A 20,017-nucleotide genomic window follows, 5' to 3' on the forward strand; every position below is an offset into this window, starting at 1 on the left:
TTTTAAAATTATATTCCGTTTATTTTCAATTTAGAATTTTGGCGATCGGAACTGTGTGATATATTAGGTTATGGAAAAAAAAATTCTATTGTTTTATTCGAGTGGTAATATGTGTCGTTCTTCTCAATACGTGTTAAAGAAGGTCTGTCCACTTCGCGTTGCGCCCTGTGACATAGCCCCATGATGTCATCACCTTGCACTTTCCCCCATGTTGATTCCCTCTAGTTTTATATTTCGGGTAAAAGTATTTTAGAATTTTCCAATGTGTAACGTCATAGGATTCTTTAGAAAGTTCAAATGGTATTTGAAAGTTACAATAAGTTAGGATTCCTATACAAACCTTGTTATAATTTAGTAGATTTTTCCCAATTATTAAAAATTTTACGATTTAAATTTATGTAATTTATATTGAGTTAGGGTTCCTATTTAATTTATATTAAATTTAGAATGTAAAACGAAATTGAAATTTTAAAACTTGGAATAGGATCCTAAGTTTGGTGGGGCTCATGTCTGGGTCGTGGGGGCTCTGGCATAGCTCTTAAGATCCAGAAAGAGGTGGACACTAATGTATAGTAGTGAATCTCTCTCGCTCTCTCTCTCTCTCTCTCCCCCCCCCCCCATCGATCGATCTTGACACACAATAACTTAAGTGCTTTAAACTGCACTGTTAGTAATAAAGTAAGCATCTATCTGATTAAGACATGTAGACATACCTAATTCGTGGCCAAAACCGAAACCTGGGCCTCCATTTCATACTCGACCACTTTCTCTAATAAGACTAAGATACGTCAACAGTCAAATAAAACCAAAAGTTGGGTTCACGAATTATTTAATAATAATAATAATAATAATAATAATAATTATATATATATATATATATATATATATATATATATATATATATATATATATATATATATATATAAAGAGAGAGAGAGTAGTGCAGATTAATCATGATAAAAAATTGTAAGTTGGTTATCTACTCTCTCTCTCTCTCTCTCTCTCTCTCTCTCTCTCTATATATATATATATATATATATATATATAGAGAGAGAGAGAGAGAGAGAGAGAGAGAGAGAGAGAGACAGACAGAGAGAGAGAGAGACAGAGACAGAGAGAGAGAGAGAGTTAAAAAAAAACAACTTACAAAACTGTGACAAACGAGACAATCGATAAAACCAACAGGAACCGTTGGATCTACTCTATCCAACTGAGGTATTATTTTAATATTGTTGATATCGCGTTTCAACCGGTACTATCATAATGTAAATTTTAGGTACCTTTATTTTATTACTGACATATAAACTTCTTTTCTGACTCCCTCTTTTTATGATGATAAATATCAGTGCGCAGAGAGAGAGAGAGTAGTGCAGATTAATCATGATAATAAAAAAATATTGTAAGTTGGTTTTTTACTCTCTCTCTCTCTCTCTCTCTCTCTCTCTCTCTCTCTCTATATATATATATATATATATATATATATATAGAGAGAGAGAGAGAGAGAGAGAGAGAGAGAGAGAGTAAAAAAAAAACAACTTACAAAACTGTGACAAACGAGACAATCGATAAAACCAACAGCAACCGTTGGATCTACTCTATCCAACTGATGTATTATTTTAATATTGTTGATATCGCGTTTCAACCGATACTATCATAATGTCAATTTTAGGTACCTTTATTTTATTACTGACATATAAACTTCTTTTCTGACTCCCTCTTTTTTAGGATGATAAATCTGCACTACTGCATCATCAGTGCGCAGAGAGAGAGAGAGAGAGAGAGAGAGAGAGAGAGAGAGAGAGAGAGATAAAGTTAATGAAGCCCTGGAATGCAATAAAATAATAACAAATTTATGGATCATTTCTACAGATCAATATGTGAGAATGAATGAAACGGAAACGTGTTTTGGTCTTTATCATGTAAGTAATCAACCAAAAATATATATTCAAATTAATCCTTATAAAAGTGTGTGGATCGCTTTGGTTAAAATCATTGGTTTATAATAAATATTGTGTTGATCACATATTCCAAGTAATCATGCTGATAGAGGTACGTAAATTTCTTGTGTTTAAATCATGATATTTGTTGTGGTGATTACCCGCATGATAATGACCAAAAAAACGTTTCCGTTCATAACTGGTGGCATAGCACGGATTCTTGTTTTTTCCTCTCTATTATTTTGTATCAATGATCCATATAACGTTTTATTTTTTATTTTCATGTTTGCATTTCTTATTATTGCATTCCAGGGCTTGATGAACGAGCTTTTTGATGCTTATTGTCGCTGGCGACCAATACAACAGTCAGATTTACTAGAAGGAATTTCGAAAGATAACAGGCATTGCATACATGTATTTATGTAGCGATCACTGATATTTGTCGCCACTCGTACGTCAAGCTGTCAAAACTACCTGCTAAATGTCGCATGAGTGTATTATCTTTTCATTATATATTTAATCTGATTATAGAACATGAATAGATGCTAAACACTACGTTGAAGAAACGAGACAATTTTGGGCTATGAAACTTATAACGTATCCAGAAGCTTTAAAACTATGGATTATTGTTTACAATCGTAATGGAGTTACGTTAAGCTTGAAGAATTATCACGTATTTTAAATACTGAGACGAGCACTGTATTTCTATGAATGTGTGTGATTGTCGATAGCAACGCTCATTGTTCATCTAAATTGTCATTAAATGTTATATTAAAATACAACAACAGGTTTCTTAATTTGTTCACTCATGCGCACAAATACACATAATCTCTCTCTCTCTCTCTCTCTCTCTCTCTCTCGGTTGCGCATTAAACATAAAACCTATCCAAATCGCAAATTAAATTTGATTCAAATGTTTTTCCGTTTTGCGGTGTTTAATATATACTGTTTTCGGAGAGAGAGAGAGAGAGAGAGAGAGAGAGAGAGAGAGAGAAAATCGCAAATTAAATTTGATTCAAAGGGTTTTCCGTTGTTTAATATATAATGTTTTCGGTTTATTGCACACAGAGAGAGAGAGAGAGAGAGAGAGAGAGAGAGAGAGATTTTCTCTAATACTTACATGCGTTGAGAGTTGTAGATATTTATAATTTAATGCCCGAGGGCCTCATATGATCAGAATGCAAAAATGGAAATACGAGTAAGAAAGAGAATTTTAATTCTAAGTGTACTGATATTGAATTTTTTCTTTCTCTCTCTCTCACACAGGCAGACAGACAGACACCCACACGACTGTCGCACTAATGACGAAAAAATTCCGTGTTGTGTTTCACGACACCACAGTGACGAAACAGCGACACGGACAGATTAGTTAGTTCTGATGCAACTGAATTAAAGTGCCTTCACAGGAAGAAGACAGAGCTGATAATCAGGATGACGATGATTACAACGATGGCAATAATCGTCATATGCTTAATAGAGACAGTTGAAATGTTTCCAGATTTATGGGCAGATCATTTGTTTTAATGCAACAATATATTTGTTGCGATATAACCTGGGTGAAATGTCTTGAGTAGGGTCAGATTCTGAATAAGGATTGCAGGCTTTATAGCTGGATCAATTAATTAGACCCGTTTAGTAAAAACACTTTAGTTTTCTATATGCTTTGTTTTAAACAAGGTCATGGTTTTGATAGATTCCATGACCTAATGGCCCAAAGACTGAATAATATAGCTGAAAAACATTAGGTGCGAACAACTTGATAAAAGTAGATTTATCAAAAGCGAAAACGTTGAAGAAAACAGGAGACAAATTTGGGCTAAGACACTTATGAATTATAAAATTGGATTTTCATTCATAATCCTAATTGACTTACATTAGATTTATAAAAGTATCACGTTTATTAAATGCTTACAGAGATGAGGACTAAATTTATGTGACCAGGTGTTTCTTTCAGCATCAAGGCTCACTGTTTACATCAATCTTATGTTGATACAACTTTCTGTTTAGAAGGAATAGCAAAAACAGGATATTCTAGATGACCAATGAAGTGGCCATATTTGACATCAGATCCGGACCATTATCACTTAGGAACGAGATATCATAATTCTTGCCTTGAAAAGTCCGTGTTGATACGACCACTGATTCAGGTTGAGTAGCTTAAACATTTTCAAGATGGCAGCTATAGTGACTATGATGGATATCAACTGGGCACTGTTTGGATTTAGAATCAACAATGAAGTCTTCTGGTGAATATGTCTTTTTCTATCAGGAGGCCACGTTTGACAACTGATCTGGCAACCGGCCATCCCACACGCTCTTTTGATCTATGACCAGTAATGCTAATGTTAAAAATGTATAAATTCCTAAATAATTGATAAATTATAATGAAAATGCATGTGGGCCATACTGAACGTGTATAAAAGATAATTTGTAATTATTTTCAATTATGTAGGAAATTGTCATGGTTAAAAACAAAGTTTTCCTAACAAGGCGTGAAAATTATGTCATGAGACGGAAACCTGTTGAGATCATGGTAGTAATCATCCTGAGTCAACTTTCTCTGGCACTCTTGTTTCTGGCTACATAAACAAGCATCCCTGGAAGGGGCTAGCACTCTACTGGTTGAAAAGAAATTCCAGGAATGAATGATACAAGATACAATTTGTTGAAAACCATGTCACTATGACCATCCGTTCTGGAGCTGTGTTAAAATGTTCCATGATGCCATGGTAGCAACCATATTGAATATACAATCAGCCACAATATTTAAGACCAGCTAAATGGAGTAAAATATTCAGGTGAAATCCCCATGTCAATATGACCATCAATTCAATAGCAGATTTGATAATAAGATTTTCAAGATGGCCACAATGTTGGACATAGTGAATGTCTGGGCTAATAAAACTTATTAGTGCAAGGTTAGCAAAAATGTACTTAACGTTACAATAGCACTCCACCAAAAAGGTATGTAAATTAAATGAAAATGTCTGAGAATATTTTTAATAGTATATGAAAGTTTAAAAAATTTTAAATATACAAATGTATACATAGTGAAGGCACAAGTGACTCAGAGACATTCTAGGAAATAAAGACAGAAATGAAAGAACAACTTCAGAAAGTTCAGGTATGGAGAACAACCATAAAGAAAGGATTACATAAAAGATTATGCAATTAAAACATGTTTATTGTGTCAGACATAATTATTAAATATATTTTGGTCACAATATTATGTTTTTGAGGCATGACAATATACAAAATGACAAACCAAAATGACTAAGTTACTATAGTGTACTTTACGTACTTTACAGTAAATGATAATTTCCAAGATATATTTCATATAAAAATGCTGTTGTCAGACTATCACTTCTTCAGGAACGCATGACTTTGTACTGTCATGAATTTATTATATTCATATACCCCCAAAATAGTCAATCAAGTTACTATAAAATCTACAGCACATAGCCAGCTTTCAAAACAAACTTAATAATGATAACATTCATCACTTTGCCATGAGGTAAAATAACAAAAAATATAACAATACTGTCTGACTACAAACCATTAAATACAGTTCAAAGTCACTAAGTTTTCAATAATGGATATGACAACAATTTATGTGACTCTACAAGCAGAAGTTATGTTGAAAACAAACCAACCACAAAATATTACAGTTAATGCACCTGTTCATTTCACATCACCACTGGCATTAGGTAATAGCCAAATCTAGTGCCACATTAAAAATGGTCACTGGAAAGAGTTGTGCTATTAAACATGGAGTTATAATCTGTCAAACATAGGATTTGATCCAGAAATATTATATACATAAGAACCCTTAAGTTGACAATAGCTCAACAGCTGCAAGAAATACCAGTAAGTGTATAAAATGTACACTGATGTGTGCAGATGAAACTGTTTACAAATATTTGCAACTTTTAATGAATAGGTGTTATCAGTCCCAATACCTGATTTATCGGCTTAGTCCAATAACATGAATATGAACATGATCATTATGAAAAATAAACGATGAATTTGGACGTAGCATTGCTTAGTTATAACATTATGAAAAAATCAGTCTCTTGTGAATCATCATAAATAATCATTACTATATTTTGACAATTTATTATGCATAATGTAGTGATTAAATCTTATCTCTTGCCATAATTTTGATCACTCTCAGTTAAATGAGTAACCATATGGATTTAAGAGATAAAAGCGAAATACTGTTTGTATTTGAGACATGAAAACAGTTAACTATACATGTATCAGTAAGTAAGAATTAATGTATCTTTATTCTAAATGCAATATGTACAACTGGTACATGTAATAAGCAAAAGTTCAGAATAACTCTGCAGATTGATAATTTAAAACAATACTATATTTTGTTATATTTTAAAGATTATTTGTTCTGTTTGAAGAATTCAATGATTTTTTTCTCTTAAAAAAAAGAAACAGACACCACTAAAAAATCTGATAGGAGAAGGAATTTAAATATGCATCTCAATGTCATCAGCCTCGTCTGAAGATGGGTCTGAATCCATCGATTCATACCCTTCAACATCTAACTGTTCTAGCAGATATTCATCTGATACAAGATTGCCAAGAATAGAGGGAATTTCTTGGTCGACACTTGGTAAGTCAAACTGTAATATCTTGTGGAAATGCAATGGAACTTCATTAACAATGCATACATTAGAGAACGTGTTTCTCAGATGAAGAATACATCTCTCTATATGTAAACCCTCCAAGAGCAGGACAGCCCTGTGCACATCACTCTCTGCTCTCTCAAATGAAGTTAGCACTGCTCCCTGTTGTTTTATGTAAAAACAATTTGTGCTCCTCATGTCACATGCAATTAGTTCAATTTCTTCATCACATCTCTCCATTGTTTCAAACAAATCAATTAGAAGCCTTTTAAGTTCTTCTGGAACTGCAGCTGGAACCTCTAGAGATTTCAAGCTGTCCAGGTCCAGTTTATCTGGATACGGGAGTTTGCTGCCTTCCAATAAATTGTACTCCTTAAGATGATGTTGAACAGCTGTGTTTACTTTTTTTAGCTGTCTCCCAAGTCTTACTGCAACAGCTTGTCCACCTTGAATAGACAGAAAAACATGAAATATGACCTTTTATTATGCCAGTTATATTTATAAAGCCAGATCAACTTAATATATATTACAATGAAACAAAGCTCCATACCATAAAAACATACACCAAATTAATTCCCTACACATTTTGTTTTATTGTTTCTTGTGATTACCTCTAAAATGATAAATTTGTAAAGATTGCCTGGAATATTGTAAGTCTTCTTAAACAAAGACAACTGTATTTCAAAACACATGTTTCAATTACCCAAAATATCCATTAACACTTCTTTCACATTCTCCTTTATCTCATGATATCAAGGCTTGTTATGTCAATACTTATGCGCATATTTCTTCATCATCTGCAGTAAGAAGGTTCTCTCTGCCATCAGCCTTGTCATCACCTGGACTTTGGCAGTTATTGTTTTTATATTACTGGATTCAGTGTGCATTTTATACTGGTCTGATGTCGAAGACCACCTGGTGATCTTTAAGGACCTTTCGTGGGATCTCAAGACCTGTTCTAGACTGAAAAACATAAATCAGAATACTCTGAACTGCCAGTAAATTGTAATAATCACTATATCTGTTTCCTTTAATTTAATTAAGTTACTGCCCCAGTGTTCATTTTAGGCTGCTCAGGCGCCATCACTATTGTTTTCATCTTTTGCATAATTTTTTTTCCTCCATAACAAGTAAAACAGGGCAACAAAAAAAGAGAGAAGAATTTTTTAGACTGACTGGATTGTGTTATGTGTTGTGATGTGATTTGGATTTTTAACATAGCTTTAACAATGTTTCAGTCATATCGCTACAATGTCTGCAATGTGACAGTTTACATCAGGCCGCAGACATTTTGCATCATGTCCCACCCAGTCACATTATCCTGACACCAGGCTGACCAGTCCTAACACTAACCTCTTAATGCTGAGCACCAAGCGAGGTAACTGTTAGTACCATTTTTTAAAAGTCTTTGGTATAACTTGGCCGAGGATTGAACACACAACCTCCCACATCCGAGGCGGACAGTCTAACCACTAGGCCACCAGAGCGGTCTGACTGAATGGAGTGCATACCAAGATTACTTGATAGTTTGCACTCCCAGCAAAAGAAGCAAATCATACTAAACTTTACTGGCTGAGAGAAATCTTTTACTTATTTTGATTAGCTTGAAAACCAATCAAGAGCCAAAGATCACTGAAAGAAAATGAAACAAATAGAAAATTAAATAGTCAAAATGCTGCATTTATTTCTAAAGTAGCATACAGACTGGAGAAACATCAGTGACTCAAATAACTAAAATACATTTTAACAAGTAATGGTAACCCAATTGTTAGGAATTAAAAATCACAGTATGAAAATTGGGGGGAGGGGGAGAGAGTCTGACAATGACCACAGGTGCAAGAATCATGGATTTATTCATTTCTGCAACAAATATTCACTCTTTTCAGCATTAAATACTTTGTCACTTGAGTCTGATTATATCATAGTTTGTTGTAACTATATCATGAAAAGTGTGGACACTTTAAATGTAGCTAATAAGGAAACTATGGAAAGTTAATTAAAATGCACAAATGAACAAATCCATGAATCACATGCTGTAATAAAGCTATGTATCTGAATCTGTTGAATAAACATGAAACAGGCATTAACATTTGCAACCAGTTTCTGAACAACCCCACTTTTAGACCATTTCTGAAATACTGCCACCATACCTAACCATCAACTTGAAAAAGTGTTGGGTGTGCATTTGTGTGTAGAAAAATATGACAACTGATTAAACTGTTTTGAAAAACCCATTTCAGTCTACGTTTTTGAAACTACTCTGATGCACAGAAACTATAGAACGACCAATTTAAGCCATCCAAAACTGCCTCGCAAACTATGCATGAGGTTGTTCTATTGTAGCTGATCCAGACGATTTCTATGCATCCTGCCAAAATGAATAGGCTGAAGTAAATATGCATCTCTGCAATTATTAACTTGAAACAATCAACAAAAACATATTATATATTATTCAATGTGATCACTGCATCTTTTTTATTTGTTGGTAGTTTTGTGACAACAGGCAGGTTTGACCTCAGTCATAAAATTACAGCTTTAATTTTGACATATACTACATTCTCAAACTATGATGCTGGCAAGATGCACCTGTGCAGTAAAAGACACTGCCTGTACAACAATGCCTTGAACCATACATACAGTAGTAAATGGTTGAGTGTGACTTGAGACATAATGAAAATGAAACATATTTACCCAGACATTTTCTTCCTGATGTTCTCTTTAACTAGTGGATCAACAACTCCCAGTGAAGACTGACTGAAAGAGTATATATAAAAATAATACCGACTTGATGTATATTGAAATATAATTGAAATTTATGTGCAGTCTTTCCTTTCAAAGAAATTATAAAATTATTAAAGAAAATATTATTGTTTAGGGCAACACTGGCACATTATTCATATCACCATTACAGGTTTAAGGATAAGCTACTGTATGAGGTTTTCTATGTCTAATTAACAAAAGGTATCAGTTATAAGAGATGAACAACTTACCTTAAATGGTAGTATTTCTTCAAACTGATAGCATATGTCTCTAATCGGGTAAGCGGTTCCTGAAATTTATTATAAAGCATAAATTAAACATATTGCTTGTGCAATTGCAGCTGACATGGTGAAGTCACCTATAATAATAGGAGGTTGAAATAATCATAGATTTAATAACATACATTACTGATGTTACAGTAAAACATAATTGATTCAGAGCAATTGAAAATGAGTAGTTTAAAGGTATTTTATTGATGAACTTCATTAGAAACAAGGCAAAAACACCTCCATGCAAATATATTTTAGCACAGTCACTATACTGGATGATGACCGACTCTTATTAACAATGATTTCTTTCCACTCCAAACTGAAATTCAGATCTGAAGCAAAGCAAAAAGAAATTAAAATGAGCAAAGATGAAATTTTAGAGATATAAATTCTACCTGACCTATACATAGGGGTGCTATCATCTCTTAAACCAAACTCAGTGAATGATGTGCTGTTATACCTTGCTTTCACTTCTTGCAAGAGAGTTGCCTGTGGAAAATTGATTTTTATCCTCCACTGACCATCTTCTAATGTCATCTGTTGACACACCTTTAAAAAGACAGCGACAATGAAATTATTTCTGCAAAGCCAGAAAAAGTGATATACATGAAAATAAATTCACAATAAGCAAAAAACCGGTCAAATAATGCATGTAACGCAAATTTCTATATTACACTAACATGAAGCTACAATGGATACTACACATAACTCTGTACTGTGGTATACCACAATTGACCATTTAAATTGTTTGAAAGTAGGTCTTGGGATTTTCTTTCGAACTTTGATTTTTTCTCTTTTACCTCAAGAAATCAGAGTACATTTTTTAATGCTATTTGGGGCACAGAATGTTCTTCAGAACAATCCCTGCTTACCATCCAAAAAATAGCAAATGGCGGTCTATCATATGAATGAGTCTGCTTACACTATAAGCTACACCCTGTAAATGATACTGTTATAACAACTGAGTGCTTGTGATACTGTAAATGATACTGTTAAAACAACTGAGTGCTTGTGCATAAAAATGGGAAGTGCTGACACTGAAGCATACACTCCACTAAGTGATGATAATGATACAGTTGGCAGGGAAACTGGAGTCTGATGCCAACACCAATGCCCCAATCTTAGAATTATGCACATACTTTTAACAAATTAACATAACAAGTGAAAAATATCATTACTTTCTTTCAATAACAAGATTACTTTGCAATTTCTGTACATTCCTTCTTGATGATAACTGCTCTAATATTTTCTATCATATAACAACTCACACCATAAATGCTTAACATATGGCACCATTAAATGTATAGACAGGTCCACTAACTAACTAGCTTGTCAATTTAATGAATCTGTGATGCAATGTTCATATTTGAAGAAACCAGTCTGTTTCTTGGAAATGGGTCATATACAGTTGCTCTAAATAGCGAAAAAGGAAACTACTCTTGCACTATTCTTACACAGCAGTCATCTTTTCAAGAATAATCTCCAGTGTATGAGTGGAATCAAAGAAATGATAATAAAAAAATTACAAAAGAACTTATTATTGCTCTTTTTTGTATGCCAAAAAAGCACAATTCATATACAGGCTAACATAAAATGTAATCTGGTGAGAAAAGCATAATGATTATGCCAAAAGTGTAATGGTTGGCATGTATGATTTAGTGGAAACATAATGTGGTATGTACAGCTGGAACAAAATATCATGAGGAAAACTGCTCTACTGGTAATACCCTGCACCTCCATGAGCAACACTGCTAATAAAAATAAACTGAAAGCATCATATCCATTGCTCAGAATTAAATAACACTGCTTATACAAAGTCAATGGTTTGATCTGAAATTGTGTTTGAATTGAAAATGATTTGATATTTTGCTGTAATTTTGAAAGACATTTCCAATTTTTTTTAATAGTAAGGCAAACAAGAAATACAGTGTCCACCAGAGATGACTAAAATATGTATAGTGTCAGCTTAATTAATCAATTATTAAAGATTTAGCATTAGAGTTCTTGCACGTTTCATGAAAAGCACTTCAAAATACCTGTTATTCATTTGTTAGTTCATGATTTTATCAGGTCGGCACACTTTTAACGAACACCAGCAAAATTTTTACAGGCTAACATGCATGGATGTTATACTGAAAATAATATATCAAAAAACAAAAACAAGCATAAGTTGAAAATCTTAATTAAAAAAATTGATTAATGGTTCAAAATATACATAAAGAAAGAATTAAAGAAAAGCATAATTTAAAACACCTGAAATATTTCCTAGAGTTTCTTGAAGCATTCTGTTGGTGTTGACTTTCAGAGCTTCTGCTTTCTTCAACCTTTCTGCAAAGGTTTTGCCTGAAAATCAGTAAGATGATAATTACTGTGTGTGTTTGTGTATATAATTTCTGTAATGAATGTGAAAATCATGTTTTCATCTAGATGTACTATATTAATTTTCAACCGGTCAAATCTATTCACCCCAGGATTTGCATGTTAGGACAGGTCTTAATGTATGTATACATTAATACAACAAAAAGATGGCAAGGAATTTTAAATATAATTAATATTATGTTTGATAAAACCTAATCTGTTAATGGCACAATTAGATGGTAATGACATATTTTCTTACTTGCAAAACTGCATATGCAGAGACTACATGTACCTTGTTTTCTTTTAATTTTATCTCCATAATGCATAAGGCCATCAACATGCAGATCAACACGATTTTCTTGGAAATGCTTTTAAATTTCCCTAAGTATGCCCACAGGAGCTCCAAGCACTCCCCATCAGTCAGTCCTAACCCAGGTGTTCACCTTGGGTTGTACAAAACCTACAAAAATGGGAAAAATGTACATGACAAAACTGAATTAAAAAAAAACAGTTGAAACATTAATACACAAGATTTTGTATTCCCTTTACATGGTAATGTTCTTTCAAAAAAATTTGTTAATAAAGTGAATGTAAATTCTTGAGAACTGCAGTAATTACAAAAGCCATTTAATTAAAACTGATCTTAAATAAAGTTTTTCGTGATCTTAAAAATACAGTTATCTGAAACAAACTGCAACATTTTTACAAATGCCAGTAGCAAGAAGATTTCCTTTGTCATTACAACTTTGGTGCATACACCGAGCGTCTACATCATCATATAAAATTTTCATTAAAAAAGACAGGCATTTGATATTGGAACAATCAACAATTAAAAACATTTCAAAAGGTATATGAAGATATATTTCATTATGTTTTTACTGGTAAAGGGAAAACAAACCTGGCAAGCCATTTTGTGTCCATAGCAATGAAATATTGGGATAACTAGCTTCACTGCATCCAACAGATCAGTACGTTCTTTTTTCTAAAAATAAACAATGAAATTAAATTACAAAAAATGTTACAATATCACAATGATACCATGCTAATAGAATGCACATGAAGAACAAAATTGCAAGCTGAAAATGATTAGAAAGAACACTATCATAGGAATTATTGAACACATAAATAAAAGTGACGCCAAAAACAAAATGACAACACTTTCACAAAGTGGTAATGAGGTTTCAGCTATGCTTCACAAATCAATCTATTGACAGATTATCTGACATCAAATACTGAACCTAAAATTAATTATAAACAAGAAGTGTTTTCAATTAATACATTAAAATGATTAAAACAAGATATGTATTGTACAACAATCAGGAAATGAGAGAGAATCAAAACAGAAAAATTACTGAAATACTGCATGAAATATGACATGGCCACAAACACAACTAAGTCAGGAGAAATTCACCCACATAATAGCCAGGGCAGACATGTACCTTCAGGTGGGTTTCCAGGAGACAAGCTATATCATACAATATGTGCATTTGGCTGTCCTTGTTTTCTGCAACTAATTTTTCAAGCAGGTACACTGAATAACCAATTCTGTAATAAAATTGAAATTCAAACATACAAGATCATATTAAGAAAAAAAATCAATTGTATAAGTATACCAAACTTTAGTTGTAAAATTTTGCCAGTAACAATAAGTTACTACCCGTATTAATGAATCTCAATGCTGTTCAAAACAAATAATCATTACAATATTGTAATCGACTAATTACGAATAAATGTAAAATTGATTGAAATAACTGAGCCGTAAAGATATTTCATTCAACTATGTAAAAAATCTTTAATGCAGTTACATTCCTTGAGGAGAGAAACTTTCGTAAGTCATTAACCAATTTTCAAAGATGGAAAAATAAAACTCTGCATGTCAAATATTTACCCAAATGATATTGTGGATACTAAATTATTAAGACTTTTGATAAAAAAAACAATTGCATACCTTTCACCATGTTTCAGGTTGAAAAAATAGTGTGGGAATTCATGATGACAGGCAGAACCAAACAGAGCAGTTTCATCAAGTTTCTTGTTCTTTGCTTTGGATCTTAGGGCACTGCCAGCTTGAAACTCACTACATTCCTGAAATAAACAAACGGAAACTTGCAAAATAAAATAACTACATCAAGAGTCCAGAAGATGAGGCAAAATTTTATGGTAAATATGAAGTGACTTAATAAACTTAGGTCAGAATCCTTCATCTTTATGCAAAGCAGCTAGATGATAAATTATTAAACGCTAAGGCACGAGAATAGAACTTGTTATAAGACTCATGATCTACAAGATTTTCACTCAAGCATTAGCTGTATGTAAACTACCATTCTGTCTCCAAAACTGTATATGTATGACCTTCTAAACTATTTGGTGGAAATTAAGCATACATGGTACTTATTATGGTAACCATCTGTAGTGGATGGAGATGTGGTAATAAATTAATGTATCTGTCATCTGATGGCACTGGGCAGGCAATGGTAAACAAAAAGCATCTAAAAAGATAATAGCTTCACAAAAATATGAGTAAATTAATGAAACTGTCTTTATTTGAGGAAAATAGTATATAAAGTATAGAATCAAGTAGTTAAAACTCTTCTTACATTGTGAACTGCCTTTTACCTGCATATTCTTTGTCTTTTCTGTGGAGTAGCCATCCATGAATTTATCAACTTCATCCTGATCAAGAAAGAAATGACCATCATGCTTAGGCTTTCCTGCCTCAGCTCCCGATGAAACCTTTCTGACCAACTGGAAATCTGCATCAAAAGAAATAATCTTTTGTGGATTCTGAAAATGAAATTGAAAATGAGTTATAAGAAATGTTGTGGTACATCTGTCTGGTCAAAATTATGTTAAAAAAGCCTCTCATTATTGACTTATTTAAATCGAATTCCTTATACCCATCAACTTTCAATGTCAGAGCTGACATGCAATGAAGACTTCTATCAGACTGTACAATGAACAACATCAAATAACAAGTGCCAGATGGAAATGTGCATGCTTAATATTTTGCATAAATTTAGACTTATATATCAACTAGGAAACTGTACTTTTTATGCATAAAGGAGCTGTTTGCATATCTTACTGTATCCAAAGGAAATTTATATACCTGTCAGATGATATATACAAACATAATGAGAAACTGCAGTCTACAATACTAGGAATAATGTAATATATATATATATATATATATTCACACATACATACATACATACATACATACATTGGCTTCTTAAAGCAGCTGTTACCTCAAAGCATGCTGGGCACTGGGTTCCAGAATCAATTTCTTCACAAAGATGTATCGGGTGACTGATCCTGTACCTAAAATTTCGATACTGCACCAGGCATTCATTCATTAAAATTTTATAAACATCTTTAAACTGGAAAATAAACAACAAAAAAACAAGAATATAAATAACAAGTTTGATTCATTTTAAACTTTATACTGTATCTAACAGAACGGCATACAATTTTGATATAATAAATATTACTGATAACTCATAGCACATAAGTAAACTGACATCTGCTGTAGAGATGGAATTTTTTGGTCCTAACGTTTCCCTCCCAAAATTTCAACAGGATTTAATAAATGAAAGCATCTAAATATATTTCTTGTTTGAATGTGTCAACTTCACATGAAATGGAATCTTGTAAACACAAAACTTCATATAAAAGCTGTTTGATAAAAGAAAAGGCGATGTGACCAACTGAGATAGTTAAAATATGCATACTGGATACTTTGCCAAATAGCTACTAACTTTCAGAATTTTGTTTATCATGGATACAGTTTATTTCTTCTTTGTCCATTGTAAAACAAGATATTGTGATTACCCCAAAAAATGGAATGGAATATGTGTCACACAGATGGTGCATCTTCCTGCTATAACATAATATATACCTAAATATTATGTGACAGAACATTTTTTTCTCTCCCACCGGGTGATTGCAAAACTCGAACCCTCTTTGAAATGATATTTACTTTGTGGGAAAGATCATAAAACATACTAAGTTTTGTGAAATGTCACCTAGCAGTTTTGAAAAAAAAAGATCTGTTGATAGGTAGATCAACAAAACAGACAGTTGTTATTGTTGTTGTGGGGTTTAACACCATTTCTCAGCACCAGATAGGCTATACATGGCAGCCAGTATAACTGGTGGAGGAAGAAACGGGAAAACCCCAAAGAGCCATCAACCGATGGGAAGCTTTCTCACATACCTACATTTGCTGAGCCAGTGACTCAAACCCACGCAGACAGGGGTGAGATTGCAGTGATCTGTAATGGAGAGTGATTTAGACCATTTGGCCACCTGGAGACCCCAAAACGGACAGGCAAAGGGTATTAGTATCATTGTAAAGCATGTGGATTACAAAACAACATTTACAAAGATGCAACAAAATCAAAATTATCAGAAATATTTATTTTAGAAACAGGATGCAGGTCTTCAGTTATTTCTATTTTAAACAGACTCAAATCACATTATGTGAAACTGAACCAATGAGCAGAATACAACAACTTCGGAAATGTATAACACCAAATTATATATCAATACATGATGTGTAAATGATTTCACAGGATAATGTGACCAAGTCTGTCAAATATTCAACAAACCCAGTGTGCTAATTATGGCAAAAAGCATAGGTTATAAAATCTGGGTGAACTGGATACTTGTAAGAATATTCTGTAAAATCTAAATTTTGTGTTGATATACAGTTGCTACATGCCACAAATTGAAAACCAAAAAAAAAAACCTAATTTTTGCTGGAAACAACATAACTCATTACAAAAACATCAATTTACAAACCACTAAAATAATAATCTTTCATTACATATATACATATTTAACAACTGTTTTCAAGAAAGAATATAAACACAAAAATGGAATAATTATGAAAAAGACAAGAACTGAATGCATTACTTCTGAATCAAACAATCCTTTGTGATGCTTGGACAACTTGTCCTTTAAAGCTTCACAGAAACCTTTGGTAGACACATGACACTCCAGCAACAGTGCTGTCATCCACTCAAGAAGTCCTATGTGGAAACCTAAAATGGGATTCTTAGGTGAGGAAGGCCAGAGATAACTACGGATCATTGTAACTGCCGCAGACTCGCACCCACATAATTCAATGATACGCTTGTGCTGTCTGCCTGTTAAAAGAAAAATGCTTATTGGAAAAATGAAGGTGTGAAAAATGAACATTACCTGAAAGCAGCAAAGTCATTATCAGTGGCTGATTAGTATCATTAGTGCAAACTTAAGAAGCCTAATAATAAGAAAGGTTTCCTCTTAAAAAATTTTAAACTTGGCTGACCAGTTTGCAGGAAGAAATGAATTTTGTTTCCACATGTAGTAGTGATGTAAAAAATCAGATTGCAATGTCTTGTCATAAGTACCAGTCTGAAATGTAGCCATTCCAGGAAGTTTTTTTGCTCCCTCAAATTTTGTCAAACAGGTTAGGTGATTTATCAGATGCAGTTTGTTGTTGTTGTTGTTCTTGTAGTGTTTAATGCCATTTTTCAGCACACGATAGGATATACATGGCGGCCAGTATTAATGGCGGAGGAAGAACCCAGGAAAACCTGGAAAGAAATACCGACCCACGAGAAGCTACTGGCAAGCTTTCTCACATACCGACATTGGCTGTATCCGAGACTCAAACACACGCAGGCAGAGGTGAGATGGCAGTGATCCATAACGGAGAGCGCTTTATACCACTCGGCCACTCGGGGCCCCCAGAAGCAGTTTGTAAATTTCTGTTTAGAAATGATAATGGACCATTTTTAATTTGTATATATTAAAGAGGATAAATGTATACCAACCATGTTCATCCATTACTACAATCTGCTGACAATAGATGGTTTGACATTCATGGTTATCTGGCCTTCTCCACACTGGTGTATCTGTGTCCACACAAACAAATGTACCATTCTGAAAAACAAGAAAATGCTGGTTACTTCTCATTTGAAAAATATATATTCCCTCCTGTGGCATAATCTCTATACAATAAAAAAAATCTTTTGTAAATAAAATTAATACTATTAATATAACTAGTGAAGAAAAATAATGTGAAAGAAAATAAAAAGAATGAAAAAATCACATTAATATACAAATGTTGCAAAATGTTATACTCCCTGGGTGAAAATCTGTTTTCATAAACTGACTAGATCATCTGAGGATTAACAAGGTAATTAATAAAAAGATAACCTGGACTGTATATCAATATCTTGAAGATGTAAAATATACAGACAACAATTTCAATTCATACAAAACAATATAAATTGATGCTAACAAAACTTACACATTAAAAATTAATAACAGCTTACTTTAAACACTTCAAACATGTGTAGATGTGGCAGACTGTGACAAATGTCAAGGCATTCTCTGCAGTACACGGCTGATGTGCCACAGTCCATGCAGCGAAAAATCTGATCGGGACTTTGTGTACAACAAATGCACTGACTGTGAGGTGGTGTAAACAACACGGCTGTGCCAACTTCAACCAATTCATCAGCAAGAGCTGCCCAATTTTCTAGTCTTTTTCTCTTCTTCTCTCGGTAGGAGACTTTTGTTTCATCTAAGGCATCTGCAAGATTTGTAAGCACTTTATTTGTTGTTGATTAATAAGAGAAAAATAACAGATTATACATCATATGATACATATATTGCAGTGACATGTAAAATCAATGTAAATAAGCAAATACATGTATGAGACAGAAAAAATGCTAGAAATAAATTTGCTTTTGTAGTATATTCAGGCTGTAACCACTGTAATTTTATTCTTCTGTAATTATGCCTCTTTTGGCTGTTCTAATTTTATTGCTTTTCTGCAAGTATTTGCCAATTAAAGACATCTGTTAGGTAAGCATTTATTATGTACTGAATGATTGGGATGTCAATTAAAGAAAGACACGGTAAATATCAGGAAACATTCTATCAAATCTTATAGGAAGGTATTTTTGTAAATAAGAACATGTTCTTTTTGCAAGGACTCTGCATTAGGATCTTAAACTAGGGACAGACTGTATTTTACCTGAGAGAAAAACTGCCTCTTCTGATTGTTTATCTACAAGTTCTGAGTTTAAGGATATGGACCCAGATGCAGATATTGCCTTTGGAAGAGATCCACTTGTTTCATCTATGGCCACTGGGTCTTGTTCTCTACTAGAAGTTGGTAAAATTCTCTCATACTTTACCCTAATTGACTTGTTTTGAACAGATATATATTTTCTCTTGGCTGGCTTTCGATCCCATGAGAACACCATTTTCCTTAATAAAAAACAGACACAAACATTTTTATCTACTGTTAAATGGATTCAACGACAAATATTTGCATTTAATGCAACGCCATGAAATAATACTATAAAAAAGCACAAACCATTCCAAAATTGTGGCACTAACAAATAAAATGGAATTATTAAAGTGATAAAAACGAAGAATAATTACGTCAAAAAAACCAGTGCTTTTTCAGGAGTTTTATTCACACTTGCTCTCAACTGACTTAAACACAACGCTCTCGCTATTGCATCTTGTCTAAACCAATATTGAGCAACCTGCTACAACAAAGTTCAGCCTTGCTAAACTGTTCCTATAAATAAGGCTTTGCACATTTACAATTCTCCAGATACATCTCCAGGGTAATTTGTCAAAGCATTTATTTTTAACTGTACAAATCAACATCACGGAAAATGAATTATCAGGCAATCTCTATCAAAGATAATTACTTCTTCCATTTGATACAAATTAGTATTGTTATAATTACTTCAGTAACAGACAACACAATAAATCCAAGATCAAAATCTATCATAAGTTTGGGAATGAAGCCATACTCAAGATCTACATACCAGGAACAAAGGGAAATTGAATGGCCCACAGCTTCTGCAACCGGATGTTTTAGTTTTAGAAATTGTGCACATGCGCAACAGAGAAAATATTCCAACAACATTGTTAAGGCTTGGTAGCTACATAACGTATACTGCATCGTACGAACATATACGTTGTTGCGGTTTGAAGGCCTTAACAATATCAACAATTCCAGGCTTGTAGGCTGTAACAA

At 33.2% G+C, this 20,017-nt stretch overlaps 2 protein-coding genes across 5 annotated transcripts; both read right to left on the bottom strand.

Moving 5' to 3' along the window:
* Positions 1-5,100: 5,100 nt before the first annotated feature.
* LOC149776537 (uncharacterized) lies at positions 5,101-12,394 on the bottom strand. 2 transcript variants are annotated; one of them, XM_089940993.1, is made up of 7 exons: positions 12,257-12,394; positions 11,860-11,949; positions 10,067-10,155; positions 9,568-9,626; positions 9,269-9,331; positions 7,281-7,540; positions 5,101-7,023 (listed from the first exon to the last, which is right to left on the bottom strand). In XM_089940993.1, the coding sequence occupies exons 1-6, from the start codon at positions 12,288-12,290 to the stop codon at positions 7,345-7,347; spliced, it is 531 nt and encodes a 176-aa protein (XP_089797119.1). In that variant the 5' UTR covers positions 12,291-12,394; the 3' UTR covers positions 5,101-7,023; positions 7,281-7,344. The 2 variants fall into 2 exon arrangements, with proteins under 2 accessions (XP_089797119.1, XP_089797120.1); XM_089940994.1 differs by lacking the exon at positions 7,281-7,540.
* LOC149776538 (uncharacterized) lies at positions 12,287-20,011 on the bottom strand. Of its 3 annotated transcripts, none has more exons than XM_089940990.1 (12): positions 19,806-20,011; positions 18,995-19,230; positions 18,288-18,547; positions 17,784-17,892; positions 16,879-17,111; positions 16,178-16,269; positions 15,210-15,282; positions 14,581-14,748; positions 13,913-14,049; positions 13,404-13,509; positions 12,863-12,946; positions 12,287-12,424 (listed from the first exon to the last, which is right to left on the bottom strand). In XM_089940990.1, the coding sequence occupies exons 1-12, from the start codon at positions 19,940-19,942 to the stop codon at positions 12,404-12,406; spliced, it is 1,656 nt and encodes a 551-aa protein (XP_089797116.1). In that variant the 5' UTR covers positions 19,943-20,011; the 3' UTR covers positions 12,287-12,403. The 3 variants fall into 3 exon arrangements, with proteins under 3 accessions (XP_089797116.1, XP_089797118.1, XP_089797117.1); XM_089940992.1 differs by having other exon boundaries at positions 19,724-19,806; XM_089940991.1 differs by lacking the exon at positions 16,178-16,269 and having other exon boundaries at positions 15,210-15,341; positions 19,806-20,009.
* Between the last annotated feature and the right edge of the window lie 6 nt (positions 20,012-20,017).

Source organism: Sinohyriopsis cumingii, chromosome 18 (assembly GCF_028554795.1).
Source record: "Sinohyriopsis cumingii isolate HCF-2022 chromosome 18, ASM2855479v2, whole genome shotgun sequence".
Taxonomy (NCBI): Eukaryota; Metazoa; Mollusca; class Bivalvia; order Unionida; family Unionidae; genus Sinohyriopsis; species Sinohyriopsis cumingii.